The sequence below is a fragment of the Anolis carolinensis genome, chromosome 2, assembly GCF_035594765.1.
Source record: "Anolis carolinensis isolate JA03-04 chromosome 2, rAnoCar3.1.pri, whole genome shotgun sequence".
NCBI classification, from domain to species: Eukaryota; Metazoa; Chordata; class Lepidosauria; order Squamata; family Dactyloidae; genus Anolis; species Anolis carolinensis.
This window is the reverse complement of record NC_085842.1, coordinates 75,763,671-75,781,655: the sequence shown is the minus strand read 5'-3', so window position 1 is coordinate 75,781,655 and position 17,985 is coordinate 75,763,671. Positions and strand designations below refer to the sequence as shown.

The 17,985-nt window shown below is 36.3% G+C and overlaps 1 protein-coding gene across 1 annotated transcript in view; it reads left to right on the top strand.

The window, feature by feature from the left end:
* Window positions 1–17,644, top strand: part of slc6a11 (solute carrier family 6 member 11) — a 172,053-nt gene extending 154,409 nt beyond the window's left edge. Inside the window, exons 9-15 of the mRNA XM_003217667.4 lie at window positions 2,617–2,741; window positions 4,587–4,699; window positions 5,981–6,118; window positions 9,694–9,796; window positions 10,076–10,176; window positions 11,545–11,715; window positions 12,591–17,644. Coding sequence (XP_003217715.1) covers window positions 2,617–2,741; window positions 4,587–4,699; window positions 5,981–6,118; window positions 9,694–9,796; window positions 10,076–10,176; window positions 11,545–11,715; window positions 12,591–12,743 — 904 coding nt within the window. The 3' untranslated portion in view covers window positions 12,744–17,644. The remainder of the gene's footprint in view (window positions 1–2,616; window positions 2,742–4,586; window positions 4,700–5,980; window positions 6,119–9,693; window positions 9,797–10,075; window positions 10,177–11,544; window positions 11,716–12,590) is intronic.
* Window positions 17,645–17,985: the final 341 nt, after the last annotated feature.

Sequence of the window (17,985 nt, the reverse complement as noted above, 5' to 3'; positions counted from 1 at the left end):
TTTAGTTCTTCCTGGGAGAACCTGAAAGAAGCCCCAACCCCTTCTGCTCTCCAACCCAGCCCTGTTTCGGCTTTTTTTTTAATGCCTGTGTGGGAAAAATGGTAGTGGTGGTGAAGGTCGGGGAGCTTTCCCCTCTCTGCGTAATGACCATGGATCATATCAAAATCCATGGATCATATCAAAATCCATAATTTGGTCCTCCAAACCTGCCCTTGACTTATATCTGAGATCAGCTTGTACACAAGTATATACAATAAACACAGTCCCTTTGCTGCTGTATGTGAAAAACTTGGCCATTATCTTGATTTAGATTTTGAAAGCATATTTCCCCGTAAACTTGAGACTTTTCATAGCTAAATCATGCTGTCCCCAATTAAGCTGTAGCCTACAAATGTTACCAGTTGTTGAACATATTTCACTGAATAATAAAATATGCAGCATTCACGTTTCTTTAGCAGCTGTTCCGTTCATAACATGACACCAGTGCTTTGATGTTAAGGCTGAAGTGCTTTATCATGGGACTGAAGAATATTCTTATCTGAAGTTTGAAAACAGATTTCAGTATATTCAGGGGCAGTGGGAGCTAATTTAAGGCAGCAAGCAAATCTTACAACTCCCACATAGTACTGCAAGTGAAACAAGCAATTTTCAAAAGGTGCCACAATTTCCAATCACTGCTTTGGGGAAGCCTTCCAGGCTTTTGCTCACACACAGGCCTCAAAGCAATATGGGTATGTATGTGTATACCAGATAAGTCACTACTTTGGTTCTTCCAATAAGGATATGTGTGTGACCTCATAGGAAGATTCACATTAGATCAGATTAATCAATTCTGTTTGCACACAGGCAGGATATTAGTACAACTACCTATTTTATGTTCCTCACCATCTAATCTACAGTGGCATGTTGCCTTAGATCGGGGGTGTCCAAACTTTTTGCAAAGGGGGCCAGATATGGTGAGGTGGAAATGTGTGGGGGCCTACCATTCAGCCTGAGATTCTTTGAATCATTAACATTGAATGCGAATAAACTATTTTATGATTTTTTTTTACTGCAAATGGCATACTTTTCCCTTTTTTTCACACAGAACACAAATAAATCTAAACAAGTTTTTACCAAAACGACTCTGCCTTTAAAAATTGAAGACCACATAAAATGAAGAAAAAGTCTGTCTAGAAAAAAATACTTTTAGGAAGATTAAACATATGTAGGTTCATTTGAAACATTACATATTATTCACGTTAAATGCTCCTACTCACCGTAAACTTCTAAATTTGATTGTTAATTGAAAAACAAAAGAATAAATGATACGCAGATTGAAAAGATTCAGTGTATATTCAAAACTGTGATTTTGATCATTACAAAAAATTCAATTCACTGAGCTTTTTTCTACATGTATATTTTATACTGTAGTCAACAGTGTTGGCAGGCCGCATATTACTAATTTTTATGACAGAGGCTGCGGGTCAGTGGAAATTTGAACACGGACCGTAATTGGCCCCTGGGCCGGACTTTGGGCATCCCTGCCTTAGATATATAAAGAACTTGTGATGACGACTCATTATCTTTCATATATTTGTTCAATCTACCTATGAAGTTAATGACCATCTTTGCACCATGTAGTGAGAGCCAGCATAGTGTAGTGGTTTAAGTGTTGTACTAGGACTTTGAGACACCTGGGATTGACTCCCCGTTCAGTCATGGACACTCACTTGACAACCTTTGAGCTTTAGAGGAAGGATCGTGATAGGTTAGAGTCAACCCGAAGGCATATAAGAACATACCTGAGATATCAGTAAATCCAGTAATTTAAATATGTGCTGTCCATCATGAATCTCCCACCATGCCGTGGGTTAATCTGAATTTTAATGTTATCGGACAAGGAGAAAACATGATATACCTCTATCATGTCCTTACTTTTTCACAGCTACGCTTTTCTGTGATTTGTATCAAGCCTTATAAAAGTTAATTATATCATTTAAATATTCAAAAAGTTTTAAATATTCATTAATTTCAAACATGTGATTTATTAAGGAATTACAGTCCATCTCAACATCTTCGCCTCTCCTCACCACTGCTGTTTGGCTTTCTAGCTGTGGTGTCAGTGTTCTCACTGAGAGATTTCTGAATGTTTTTTTGTTTCCAGATTTTTATTTATCTTGTTGCTAACCTTAATAGCGAAGGATGAACGAAAGAGCGAACTTCCTGTTTTGAGATATAGATATGTGATGTCTCCTCTTCAGACTTTTCTCTTAATGAAAATGCTCCAGCTTCCTGTGGTTGGAGGAGCTTAAGGACTTGTTAAATCAACTGCTTTTGAATGAAGTCTAAGGGTGTATCCACCCTGTAGAATGAATGCAGTTTGACGCCACTTTGACTACCGTGACTCAGTGCTGTGGAATAGATTTATAAGGTTAGTTTCCCTCTTTCCATAGCACTGAGCCATTGCAGTTAAAGTGGGGTCAAACTGCATTCATTCTACAGTATAGAATTAGATGCACTCTAGGTTTCCTGGTTTTTCTAATAATTAGTACCAAATATTAATTGAGTTGAAATAATCACATAAAATAAAGTTACAATTGTAAACTAAATAATTACTGTATTCTTTATTCACAGAGACTGCATTATGCTGTGTTGTTTGAACAGTGGCACGAGCTTTGTCGCTGGTTTTGCTATCTTTTCTGTCCTTGGCTTTATGGCATATGAACAGGGGGTGCCCATAGCAGAAGTTGCAGAATCAGGTATGTTAGAAAATCATGTTTCCTATTAATCAGCTCTGGCTTATGTCCTTCTGTATTAACATGGTGGAGTGGAGGACTGAGTGGGATTTTTTAAATCTGTGTGGAAAATGTTTTCTTAAGTGCAGAAAACTGAAAGTCATCTGTGAAATTGTTATTCAGTTTGACAAAAGAAATTAGTCAAAAATTATATTTCTTAATTTAAGAAGCAGAGTGCTCTTTCAAAATTAAAAATTCTTGGGTTTTTAATATATTTTACAACAGTGATTAGGATGAATCTACATCAGGGATTCTTAAACTTTTGTAGCCATGGAGCCCTTTTTAAAGTTTCTTATGGAGCCCCAATAAATGTTTATGTAAAATACATTTATCAGGCATGGACAAACTTTGCATTTTTAAATTTGACAGGTGGGCCAGGCCAGTGGCAGATGGATAGAGAATGTTTGTGTGAACTAATTGAAAAAAAAATGAACAAATTCCTATGCACACTGCACATATCTCGTTCGTAGTGTAAAAAGAAGAAGAAGAAAGATCAATAAAATATTCAAAATGAAGAACAATTTTAACCAACATAAACTTAACAGTATTTCAGTGGAAAACCAGGGGCTATCCGGTTCAACTCCCTTCTGCCATGGAATAAAAACACAAATCAAATGTCGCCAACAGATAGCCATTCAGTCTTTGTTGTAGTACTAGCACTAGCAGTAGTAGCAATAATAACAATAACAACAACAACAATAATAGCATTAACCCCAGGGATCATCAAATCAAATCCCATTTGGCGGTGGGGGAGCAACCAGCTGACCGGTGCCTCCTTCCCCACCACTGCACACTTGGAAGAGGGGGAGAAGGAGAATGGGGGGAGGAGAAAGGAAGCATGAAACCTTGAAATTTCTACTAAGATATAATTCAAAGTGCTGACTTTAGCCTATAAAGCCCTAAACAGTCTGGCCCAATTTACCTTTACTTTAATTAATTTAAAAGAAGATATTCTTAGCAATTTAACATAATTAGGGATTAGTAATGCTTGCCGTTACTGTAGGTATATAGAAAATACAAACCCAAAATACATTTTTGCTCCTGGTGGCTTGCCATCTTGAAAGGAGCATTGGGGGGGGGGGGGAGGTGTGCTGGCTTTCATTGTTTATGATAGTAGCACACAATTGAAGATTTCAATATTTTCAGCATTTGAATGTGAGTTTATATTTAAATATGTTTTTAATGTAGTCTGTAACATTCTGTCCGTATGAGACTTTTTCTGTCCAAATTCTCTTTATTTGATTATTATAAAATTTTAGTTTTCATTTTTTTTCCTTATCAGATGTCAAAAACTGAGATGTGTGTGCTTAATTTGCAGCTCTCTCTCCCTCCCTTTCTCCCCCCTCTCTCTCCCCCCCTATCTCTCTCTTGCTCTCTCTCTCTCTTTCTCTCTCTTAGTGTGCAGTTAAAGCTCTTGTATTTAAATTTTCATTCATATGCTAAATAATATAAAGTATATACCAGTTAAAGCCTACATTTGATTTCTAGTCCTACCTAGAGTGTGGGATTGCACCAGAATCAATGTGATGGTAAATTTTGGTTTAAAAAATCTTTCTTTTCCTCTCTCTCTTTTTCTCTCTTTTCTCTCTTCTTTTGCTGTTCACTTACTTTTTCTTTTTCCCATTTTTCCTCTTTTTCTATATATTACTATAATACTTGTAATTTTATTATATGTGGAAAGTAAGCAATAAAGATGATTTTGAAAAATATGATTCATTGGGTAACTTTAGTTGAGACTAGCAGATTTAAAACAGTAAAATAATGTTGGGCTTGATTAAAAAATCTATTGCATTTATTTTCTTTTTTCAGGACCTGGACTAGCTTTTATTGCTTATCCAAAAGCTGTGACAATGATGCCTCTTTCTCCATTATGGGCAACATTATTTTTCATGATGCTCATATTCCTTGGATTAGACAGTCAGGTATGGATTGAAAGTTAATTTTACATAAACATAGCCTGATGTCATTGAATAGTTGTTCTGATGAGTTTACAACAGCAGGTGATAATTAAACCAGAATGACAGTCAGATAGCTTTCCTTCCACTGTGTAGGAAACAGTCAAGGGAGAATAGTTTATGCCAATCACAAAAATGTGGTAGTAGTCAGGGAAGATCTTTAAAGGATGAACCAGAGTGGAAGGGGGGCAAAATACATACTCCAAAATCCAGAAGATTTCAAATGTAAATACCATGTATCTTTCACTCCCCAGTCCTACATTTCTGCTCCTTGTGCTATTTTGACTGAAAGTGTTCGACTTATTTATTTATTTATTTATTTATTTATTTATTTACAGCATTTATACCCCGCCCTTCTCACCCGAGGGGACTCAGGGCGGCTTACAAAAATTGGCAAAATTTAATGCCCAAATTGCAATCATAAAAACAAAACAATATAAACAGATCTGTTAATAACATTGTTAAAACACATTATAAAAACCTTAAAAACATATATATAATTAATTCCAAAATGGACTTCCAATTTATACCTGAAGTCTGACTTGCTAATGCTCTTTAGAAAACCATTCCTTCTATCCTCAACTTCCCTTCCACATGCAAATTGTGTATAATGCAAGTGTGCTTTGCACAGATTTAATAGCACTGTGAACCCAATAGAAGTACCACAAGATACTATAATGATACAGCTATGACAGACATAGACAAACTTTGTCCCTCCGGGTGTTTTGGACTTCAACTCCCACAATTCCTATGTGTGGCAGGGGACAGAAAACCAGAATAGGCATTCTTTATTTGTGAATACTGGAGTGACTGTGTGATACAATAGTAGCTTTAGATTTGACAGGGGAAATTTGCACTGAAATCTCTCCTGAGCATTGAAATTCTTTGCCTTGGGCCAGTTGCCGCCTAGCCAATTATTTTTATAGTAGGCTTTATATTATAGATAAGACTCTGCTGTGGAGCTTCAACACTGAGGGAAATCATTCAGAACTGCTATGCAAGCAGCTCTTGCTAGGTATTTGAAGAATGCTAGAAGGAACAATCCAATCCCTCAAATAGTGCTCTGTCTCAGTGCCAGCAAACATATGTCATATGTGTGATAAATTGAAAGCACAGAGGAATATATTTGACATAACTTTGAAACAAGACTGGGCTATAAATTATGGAGAAAGTGTACCCTGGCATGTGCTATAGAAATGATAGATATGTAATGTTGTATCCTTTCTCTCCTGCCTTTCTTTTGCCCAGTTTGTGTGTGTTGAAAGTCTTGTGACAGCTGTAGTGGATATGTATCCAAAGGTTTTCCGGAGGGGATATAGACGAGAACTGTTGATTCTTGCTCTTTCAATCGTGTCCTTTTTCCTTGGTCTAATAATGTTAACAGAGGTAAGCAAAGATGTATTTGCATTCAGAACTGTGTTTCAGTATTTGAGGCCTGATAAATATTGGAATAATAAAATGTTGATTAAATGTTGCAAAGTGATAAAAGAAAATATTTGACAATAAATGTAAACATTTATGGTCAAAGGATCAATAGAATTGTATGGAATGAACTTGTATCTAATACAACACATGTCTATATAAATATTTTGTACCTGCTACTAATTGAAGTGGGGATGCCAAAAGGGTCATATGTTTTATTTGGCTGCGGTAAATATATAGGCTTTTTAAAATAAAGGAAATACGGTATTATACATGTCATATTTGCAAAACAAACAAAACCCATTATAATTAACTGGTGAAACAGTGGCATTCTGATTCTAGACACTAGTATGTTAACACTTAAATTTGTAAATCATATTTGCGTGAGGTTAATTATTGATTTGGTGTACTCAGAGTAAAAGGAGCCTCGGTGGTGAAGTGTGTTAAAGCACTGAGCTGCTGAACTTGCAGACCGAAAGGTCCCAGGTTCAAACCCGGGGGTGGTGTGAGCGGCCGCTGTTAGCTCCAGCTTCTACCAACCTAGCAGTTGGAAAACATGCCAATGTGAGTAGATCAATAGGTACTGCTTTGGCGGGAAGGTAATGGCACGCAATGCAGTCATGCCGGCCACATGACCTTGGAGGTGTCTACGGACAATGCCGGCTCTTCGGCTTAGAAATGGAGATGAGACCAACCCCCAGAGTCAGACATGGCTGGACTTAACGTCAGGGGAAACCTTTACCTACACTCAGAATAAGAATATTTTCTTGGGAAAAAATAATAGTACAGGCCGTTCCCAAGTCTTGAACAAGATCAGTTCTGTAGGCTTGTTCTTAAGTTGAATTTGTATATACGTCAGAACAGGTACATTTTAAAATATAACTCCGGCCAAATAAATAAATATTAGCCTTGGATAGCATAGGGAAGGGTTAACACCCCCGTGGGGTTTGTTTTGCTTTCTGCGCCCCTGTTCAGAAGATTTCACCTCACTTTCCTTCCCTATGATAATTGGAATTTGGAAACAATAATCGGTAATAAAGCTTCAGTGGAAGCACCTTTTCCTCATGAGTGAATTTCCCTTTCAAGAGGTAAATTCCTTTCACTTCCTGTTGTCTCACCCCCATTCTTAACTATGAGTCAGATGTAATTAGATGTTTGTAACTTAAGGACTGCCTGTATTGTATGAATGTTCTCTTAAAGATAATGGTTAGTTTTGGTATTGCTGATGCAGATTTGTAACCTGGTATTATGTAACTGCTCTGCATTACATGAAATTATATAAATTGCCACCACAGGCCATTTTAAGGGTCAGACGCTGGAATAGGTAAAGGATGTCCATCCATCTGCGAATCAGAGCTCAATTGACCTCCTTCTGCTGAAATTGGCACAAGCCCTTGAACCAGGATATTTATTTATTTACATTATTTATTTACAGCATTTGTACCCCGCCCTTCTCACCCAAGGGGACTCAGGGTGGATATTTGTCACAACCTCTATCCTTTTTGAAAGGGAGATGGAAACATCCTCTTCTTTGTACAAATCTCCTTCACTCAATCCAGCTGCTGACTCTTAAGAATGGTTGAAAAGTGGGGTTAGACTAAACTAACTAGCCAATGTAGAATATCAGCAAATATTTAATAGTTACACCAAGTGGCACTCAGAGACAGATAAATGCGATGTTGAGCTTAACTCTGGCAGAACTAATGCATAGAGATGAAAAAGTTCATCTTATCTTACCTTGGGGAAAATCTGAATATTTTAATTCTTATAGGTGAGAATGAAGTAGGCAAAGATTTACATGAGGTTTGATTACTGATAGAGTTATCTGTCTGGTGGGTTCTAATAAAATAGTTTCAATACATATGGTTTAGTTCCTACAAAGTTATAGTCAATTCCTGATACCATTTATTTTAATTCTTCTTTGCATTGAACAGGTGAATTTCTATTTTTCATATTCCTTAAGTTCAAAAAATATTTGGGCTTCAAATTGGCAGTGTTGCTTGATGGTGACTGAACAGCTCTATTGCACTAGATAGACACAATCTGATTGTTATTTTTTGTGCTGATGCAGCAATTTCTGATGGGTTGTGGATGAAAGATCATGATTTTATTTCATAATGCATGTCTTCTCCTCCTTCTTGTACTGCTGATTGGTAGAGTACAATAGTCATATCTACTCTGACATAACTCTGCAAGGAATATCTAATTGCAGTATGCTTTCTTAGCCACCAAATGGCACTGTTGTGCTACATTCCATCATGTAAAGTTTATCTTTCCAAAATGTCTCTATAGTGAACTGAACTTGGGGTAAAGCAATTCATTTCTTCAGAGTGTACTCTTTAGTGCATAGTTTCTTGGGATCACTTTAAAACAATGCTGATGGGTCTTTGCTGCACATTGAATTTCACCCTCAGTAGACCATTGCAGAGCCAAGAACTAGGCCATCTCTCAAGATGACCTCCATAATTGTCTCAGAAAATAAATGGTACCATTAAGATGTCTCTGTGTAGAACTTACAGGTGAAAGTAATTTTGATTAAGAGTATTTCCAGGTCTTTCGCCATTTATGTTCTCATCAGATGTAGTTGTGCCAAGCAAAATTCTGTCAAAATGCTTTGTTTTATTGTGCAAGAAACTGATGTTAGTACCTTAAGGGCACTAGCACATCTGTAAGATAACCTCAGGAATCCAAGGGGACATTTTATGTTCCATTTGGTCCAGCTCTGGTAGATGATTTCTCAGTTTACTATCCATGGTTTTATTCATATTCATAAAACAGAGAATCTGGATTTTTATATATATTACATACTTGGGAAAAAATCCCAAATGATTTCTTCCTGAGAGCATGAATAGCATTGCATTGTAAAAGGCTTTACAGTGATTTGGAACATAGAGAGTTAACATAAATATGCTAGGCAATTGGAAACACATTTCAAAAGGAAGTGATTTCACTTCTCAGCAGTCATTCACAAACCTTATAACATTATGTTACATAAAACACAGACACACATGTAATTTGGACACCAATATCCTCAGAGTTTACTGATTTTCCACACTATCGAATAATGGTTTTTATCATAGAGTATATGCAAACTATGTAATGAAATTCATTTTTTAATAAAAAATAAATAAATTCTGTACCTAATGTTTGAGGTACATTGCAGTTTAAATACATGTAAACCGAAATAGAAAAATTGTTTCTATTTAGAAAAAATATCTAAATCGAAAAACTTAATTCCGTGACACTAAATAGAGCTACGTTAAAAAGGAGGGAGGGAAGGGAATAAGAAAAGGAAACGTGGTAGCACGTTTAAGATTGGCAGGATTTTATTTTAGCATGAGCTTTGGTAGAAATCAGTTTATTTCTTTACATGTAGTACCAAGTGGTATTAAGGCCTCAGGCAAAAGAGCGTATTTCTATATTTGTGGGAGTAGGGTAAAATGTAATCATGTTCAGAGATATGTAAATCATATTTCTTGCAATACATTTTCAAAAAGCTGTGAGTGAGGTGATTAACTTTTTAACTGTTTCTCTTTTAGGGTGGAATGTATGTTTTCCAGTTGTTTGACTCCTATGCAGCCAGTGGGATGTGCCTTCTTTTTGTTGCCATATTTGAATGTGTCTGCATCGGCTGGTTTTATGGTGAGTCAGGATTTCCTGATACAACATACAAAAAAGAAAAAAATAAGTTTGAATGGAATCTGATCCTTTTATTGGAATGTATTAAATCTTTGAGAGGAGGATTTCAACTTATCTTCTACAAATACATCTTCTACCTCTTATTGTGAGGCTTTTCCTGACAGTCACAGATCCAAAAATGTCATTAGAATGAATTCATTATCATGTTGCTCCATCACTCCAGAAACAATGAGAGTATCAACATCAACAATATTCATTTTGTGTTAATTTTGTTTTGTGCAGGAAGCGATCGTTTTTATGACAACATTGAAGATATGATTGGATACAGACCACTGCCATTGATTAAATGGTGCTGGAAGTTGCTCACTCCTGGAATCTGCGCCGTAAGCATAAAGCAGTGATTAATATGGCTATAATATTCTTGTCAAGATCTTTACTCTGTTTTATTTTGCAGAAATAGGCAGGCCTGAGAGGGAATAAACCTTTTTTTAAAGAAAGTATATCTATTAATTGTGCAAAATGATTTAATATTTTCCTATCTTGTTTTTTTTAAAAAAAAACACACACAAACATTGGTTAAAAGATGTGATAAATGAAAAACTGGTAATATCTAATTTCTGCTCCTTTAAATATGATCACACATTGATCACTCATTGGATATAGGTGTACTTGGCACAATTAAAGATAATTAAGTTTTGATTTCTCAAAAAGAAAGGGCTAACATCTAAATGCATATCTATAAGCTGCTGAATATTTTTGGCACTCATTCCTCCTTTGATTTTTTTTATTCTTCATTTAAAATTTTTAACAAGGGATCTTTCAAAACACTGTGGAAAGTATGCAGCTGGGTTGATACTGAACCAGCAATTTACCTTGTGTGTGGCATAAACATTTAGTCTCCAGTCAACCCTAGTTATAGGTATTTGTTGTATAACTACTAGTGGTGTTTATTTGGGACATACCTTGTTCCATTTCATGTCCCGGCTTTTGGTGGGGCCCTGTTCCATTTTAATCTAACCTCCCCAAATTGGGAGGTCAGACATTTCTTTTGTTTTGTCTTCCAGGCCAAAAGATCTGTTTTCTTTCGGCCCACAGCACCCGGGCCTACGGGTGCAGGCTTTGGGACTATTCACCTGGGCCTTGCAAGGCCTGCAGCCGAGTGCCGAATAAGGACCGCTCCTTACTCTGCAATCGGCTGCAGCAAGACCAGTGAGGCCCAGCTGATTGCCAAGTAAGGAGCGCTCCTTACTCTGCAATTGGCTGCAGGCCCAGTGAGGCCCAGGTGCGTAGACCCAAAGCCTTCACCTATAGGCCTAGGAGCTTTGGGCCTACACACCTGGGCCTTACAGGGCCTGCAACAGATCAATCCAAAAAGCAGGCTTGGAGCCGATACCAGCTCCTGCCTGCCTTTCATTTTGAGTTGGTTTTCGTTTCAGAGGGGGCCTTTCCATTTCATGCTATCAGAATGGACGGTACGAAACAGAAACACAAATTAAACAAAAGGAACTAATACTGCATACATCTCTAATAACTACCTATTTATGTGGCCCTTAACTGAGGGCGAATTAGGATTTAAACATGAAATAGGATTTGACTCTATAAACATGTGCATGTCAAAAAGCCAAAAATTCCCTGTTTTCTGGGTTTCTTCATAGCTTAGCATAGCTTTCATTGACATTTAGGAATGGAGTTTGGTTTTATTTTGTTTTATTTTTCTCCCAAGCACAAATAATATGCTTATTTCTTTTTAGGGAATATTCATCTTTTTCTTGGTGAAATACAAGCCACTGAAGTACAACAACATATATACGTATCCAGATTGGGGTTATGGTATTGGATGGATGATGGCTCTCTCCTCTATGGTTTGCATTCCTTTGTGGATCTGTATTCAGCTGTGGAAGACGGAAGGAACCATCTTAGAGGTGAGTAAGTGGTGGGAAACAAGCCACATTGAGTTGTGTCTGTAGTGTTTTGTTTACACTCAGTAAGAATTTATTACAGATATGTTGGTTTCACTATCCCTGGAGTTTGGAGCCTGATTCAGGCATTTGGATATGGGCCCAGTCCAGATCAATCCAGGTTTAATCTATTCTGATCTAAACCCTGAATCCAAATCAAAATACATTGTCCTTTACCTTAACACTGAAATATTTTAAAGGCTGTAACTTTAAAAAAATTCACATATCTCCAGATTGAGGACTCCAAATAGAGGAATAACCCAACCTTGTTTTGTGCCAGATATTTGTGAAGTATGCAGTTTTCCAAAAAGAAATGGAGAAGGAAGGGAGGGAGGGAGGGAGGAAAATTTATTCTTAAAAGCTGGTGTTGCCCACTCAGTCTTTGGCATTTTTACACACTGTGCTGGTGCTGTCCCCCTACAGTATCAGTCCACTAAAAGCTTGTTTACACTGGCCAGTCCAGAAGCCAATACCTGAACATCCCCATGATATCTAGATACTTCTGGCCCATAATGCAGTATAAAAATAGTTTTAACTCTTGTTAGCAGGAGTTAGGAAATACTCAGGTCCATGTATGTAATGTGATCTTACTTTCATTCAAATGGATTGATAGCCCATTTCAGTAATAACCAATGAGGAGGGAAATAATCATTTTAGTCTGCAGAGATGGCAACATAAGTAGAAGTATAATTTACAGCTGTTTAAAGTGGAAATATACATGCATGTGATCATTGTCTTGATTCTGTGGTTGTGTGTGTATGTGTGTGTGAGAGAGAGGGGGGGGAGGGTGTGTCACAGAAATAATTAATCTCTTCTGGGTTTTTTTATTTCTTTTTCAGAGGTTCAGAAAACTGATTGTGGCCAGCCCAGACCTGAAAATGAGAGGAAAGCTTGGAGCTGGCCTATATGCTGCTACAGTAAATGACTATGATGCCAAACTGAAAGGTGATGGTAACATTTCAGCCATCACAGAAAAAGAGACGCACTTCTGAAATAAATTTATTTTGAATATTTTTGTATAAATAAAGTAAATAAATGAAATACTTCACTTAATTATAGAGGCCAGCTTGTTTTGCACAACTTTATTAACAAGTTAATTTTAAAGTGAACTTGTATACTTGTTTAAAAGTGATTTTAATTATTATATAAGTAATGATTATATATATATATAAATATAAATATAAAAATGAAATAGAATTCTTTGTTAGTGATGACTTGTAATATGGTGATTTCAGTACATATTTTATAGATCCCAGAAGGATCTATATAATGTGTTGTAAAACTTTTATACTTTGGGGTTTTTTTAAAGGCATGATGTTGTATAGCTGTACACTTTCTAATTTGTAAACATTTCAGACCATTTCAGCTTCTATTGTATGTATATAAAGGGAATCACAATGTCCTTATGTTAATATCCAAGGGAATTGTCTTCAGACGTGTACCTTTCTGAATTTAAACCTCTTTGTCTAAATATTTCCCTTGACTGTCAAATAGGTTTGCTATGTACCACTGGAAACAAACCCCGAAAGTTCATATGCTTGTATTCTCAAAATAGAAACTGCCCAAGTAAACTTTCATATTTGGCAAATATGTTCTCCTACATTTTGAAGCAATGTCTTTGTGACCTCTCAGTATCTAATATCCAATTAGGACACTGGATCAAATATAAATAATTGTGCTGGAATAATATGTCTTGAACAGCAGCTTCCACATTGAAGGGAGGTCACTTTTGAGGCATTGAGATATCAGGGCGCAGTTTCAAGGGAAAAGGCAGGGCTGTTTTCAACAATGTTTCAAATTATCAATAAGGATAGCAAATAACAGCCAATATCCTTCATCACCACCTTGGTTCTGAATGCTTAATGTAAGTAAAGTCTCCTGGCCTGGCCACCTCCAAACCTACCTTAGCAGCCAGCAACTACATCAAGTGTTTAACTGGCCATCTCGGTGCAGGAGGGTGATTTACGCAGCTCTCACTCATGAGAAAATTAAGAGGCAACAAACAGGAGCCCCACCATGATTTCCTTCTTGCAGCCTCGTTCACTGATGGGCGGAGTCCAGAAATGTCATCTTCCTGTATCTCAATAATCAGCTGGAAATACTTGATGCAACTGCTGGCTGTTAATATAGATGTGGGTGGTATACTATGTTACTTGGTATGGTGTAGTTATAAATCCTGAATTCTAGGTTACATATCCATACATTCAATGCAGAATGCCAGCCAGCATTGTTTACTGAATAAGTGAAGGAGGAAAATCTCATTACTTCAAGAAAATGGAAGAACTGTATCTATCCTCTAGATTTTCTGTTATTCCATACCTTGTCATTACAGATGTAGAAATGTGGTGAAAAGAATTACTATTTTGCTGGGAGACGGGACTCACTACAGAAACTATACTTATACATAAAGTAGATATCAACACAGTCACTTCAATATATCTTTGCTGCCCAGGTGCTGTTTCATGGAATTTTAAAAATATTCACATTTATTTTTTCCTCAGTTGATAACACTACTTGCATAAAATATCTCATTGCTCCAGGTTTGTAGGAGGCAATAAAATTGTGTATTGCATGCAACATTGGACTGACAAAAAACTGATATAGTCTGATTTCAATGCCTTTTCCAATGCTACTGAAAACAGATATCTTTCAAAGTACTGATGACTGTGATAGTAATAATATGTAGCATATATATGATGTTTTAATTAACACATCCTTGGACATCATATTGTTTTTCTTTAATATCTGTCATATCTACCAGTATTCAGAATAAATTAGAATCATTTAGAGGCATTAAAGAGTTGTGGGAAACTCCATTAGACCACAAATCAATCTGGTATATCATAGGTGTAATAGATCACATAGGCTAAAATTATTAGAAAGTTAAGCCACATCCTTCTACTTTTTACTGGCAAATATATATACAGTAGAGTCTCACTTATCCAAGCTAAACGGGCCGGCAGAAGCTTGGATAAGCGAATATCTTGGATAATAAGGAGGGATTAAGGAAAAGCCTATTAAACATCAAATTAGGTTATGATTTTACAAATTAAGCACCAAAACATCATGTTTTACAACAAATTTGTCAGAAAAAGCAGTTCAATACGCAGTAATGTTATGTTGCAATTACTGTATTTATGAATTTAGCACCAAAATATCACGATATATTGAAAACATTGACTACAAAAATGGCTTGGATAATCCAGAAACTTGGATAAACAAGGCTTGGATAAGTGAGACTCTACTGTTTATATATTTTGTAATTGTTGCACTGAACAAGTTGAGTATTACTTATCTGGTATTCCAAAATACTCCTGAATCCAAAATTGTTCACAGGGATGATTGAAATAATCATACCTTTCCTTTCTGGTGGTTCAGTGTATACAAACTTCATCTCATGCACAAAATTATTAAAATAATGTGTATAAAATTATCTTCAGGCTGTGTGTATAAGGTTTATATGAAGCATAAATGAATTTCATGTTTCAACTTGGGTCCCATATCCAAGATACCTCATGTGTAATCAAGTATTGCAAAATTTGGGGGGGGGGGGGGGTGACACATGGGACACTTCTGTTCCTAAGCATTTCAAATAAGAAATGTCCAATTTGTATTTTCATTTAGGAAAAGTGTGTTTATGTCCAATTTTAAAAGTGGGAAATGAGACAAAGAGCTGCAGCTAGCTCCTGAGTTCAAAGGATTTGCTTAGTTTGGTTGTTGTTTCATTTCAATTTGAAACATGAGGACCCCCACTCCAAAAAACTAATCTGTGTTGCACTAGATGTAAGAATCATGAGGATGGGATTTGGATGAGTACTATGTGAACTAAGCTACTTCTACACATTCTTTCACTCCTGTTTACTCCAAATGCTCTTGCCAGCAGTTGATTTCAGGCAGGAAAGAGGGCTTATATAGCCCTTCAAATGTTGGACTGACAGATCTAGATGGCATAGCTAGTGGAGAGATAAGCAAGATTTTACTGGCCACATGATTCCATCCCTAGATATAAGGTATAAAGTCTTGTTGCTCCTATTGTAAAATGACTGTGAGTCAAAAATACTTGTCATTGCAGATAACCTAGAAATCTACCATTAGATCTAAGTCAACCTACCCGCTCTGGTTTTTATAGACTAGGCTAAACTGTGGTATTTCTCACTCAGGCTACAGTCAACTTTCAAAGTGAACTTTTATCAGTATGCATGGCACACCCCACCATGTAGAGGTGGACATAATCAAAATGCCAGTTTTCACAGTTTTTCTAGCAACAATCTAAAATAGCATGTCACTGAAAAATAGCATGTCACAGCTAAGGTGTGTCTTAAGTCAGGTGTTTTATTAGGATCAAATATAGAAATGCATTAGTGTTCATGAAAGAGAGCGCCATGTATTGACATGCATAATGACATGAATACTGAAAACTACCCACAATCAGTGTGTCATGTACACATTCCAAGATGCCCTGGGTCACCCTGAATCTCACCTGTTAAATGAACATCTAATTGTTCAGGTTATAAAAAATGGGGGGGGGGGCTTTGATTGTTCCATCCTTTCTATCTATAGAAAGCGCAGTCAGAAATGAGAAAAAAAAACAGTCAAACTTTGACATCTATATGCATGATTTGTTTTTCTTGAATTTTGTAGATATAACTTGTCAAATATATACCAATTAAATGTTTATTAATCAATTGCTAGAAACATCATACTGTCATTTTTGAGGTATGGAATATAATAAGTGCCCGTTATATCAAAAGAAAGCCAAACTGTTAGTTTGTAAGACAGGCTGTACTCTTTATCCCGGAATATCCACATTCTGTCATTTTAGTATTATTATTATTATTATTTTATTGTATGACACAGCAAACAAGATAGATATGCTGGATTTCGTTTCACAAAATCACAAGTCGAACACTTCCCAAGTGTCTAGGACTGTGTGATGTATTTTCGGATGATGCGTGCGGATCCCACCACGTCAAGGTGGCACCTGCAGGGGAGGGGGATGATGATGATGATTATTATTATTATTATTATTATTATTATTATTATTATTATTATTATTATTATGTTTGGGGAATTGCTAAAAAGAAATCTATTCTGATGTATCAGCATTATATACCTATATAAAGTACTTTTAAGTAATCTCATTCACTGAAGCTGTTTATGCATGTTTCCCAAAATACAGTGATGTGTTGCAGTATGCAATGTTTATCATGTCACAATACAGTAATTTCAGGTGGACATTCTCATTTCAGTGAAAGAAACTCTTTGTCCAGTCCTATGTCACTGAGCACTCAGTTCCACCATATTGAATGGGCCTCCCTATCAAATAAGCATAGTTACAATTTCGGTTTTTCTCTGTTGCTGGTGAATTTGAATTGTCATGTATGGAATATTGTACTCCATGTATCCCATGAGGTACTGTTTGTGGAATATGATTCCTTCTCTGCTGCTATGAACTATTTCATCAATAGCTTTATACACATACATGTGGTTTGGCATGGTCTAAAGCAGTGTTTCTAATTTGCTGTGCTTGTAAATGTGCAGATTTACTACTTGATCCATTTAACACTTGTACTTAATTTTTGTAATGTATTGGGGTAAAGGGAAGGGAGTTTGGTTCAAACTCCCTAACTAGTTCTGTTTTTTTTTATTTTGTTTTGTTTTTCTGAAACAAAATGTGAAGACAAACAGCAATGATATTATGATGACTTATTTTGATATGCAATAGGAAACAATAATGCCCCTTTATGACATATATGCAGTATTATTCAAAAGTAAAGAAGAGCCCAGACTTATGTACTGTTTTACACAAAGAAAGATTTTATTTGGTATTCAAGGAAGCACAACATTTTTCTGCTTACTCCTTTATAAAAAAAAAAAAAATGGGTAAACATTCCAGGCTTGGTGTACTGTGGCTGATGTATTTTTCACTTGACTTATATTACTATCCCTATATAGTTGTAACCGTATCTGTTACAGAAATGGAACTGAGCATTTATATTTTACAAGCAGATAAGCTGCATTTATAACAACAGCACATATAACAGATTTTGGGTAAAGTGGTGGTATAGCAAGTTATTTTTGACATTATATTGCTACTGATGTTCTGAAATCTATTTCTGGCACAAGGTTAGTTTATCCCTCTCCCACAGTACTGATGGGGGTCTTACAATCCTATCCCTTCCCTTGAAAAGGCAACACATATCAGACACAAGACTTCTGCTTTAGAGTCTTTGG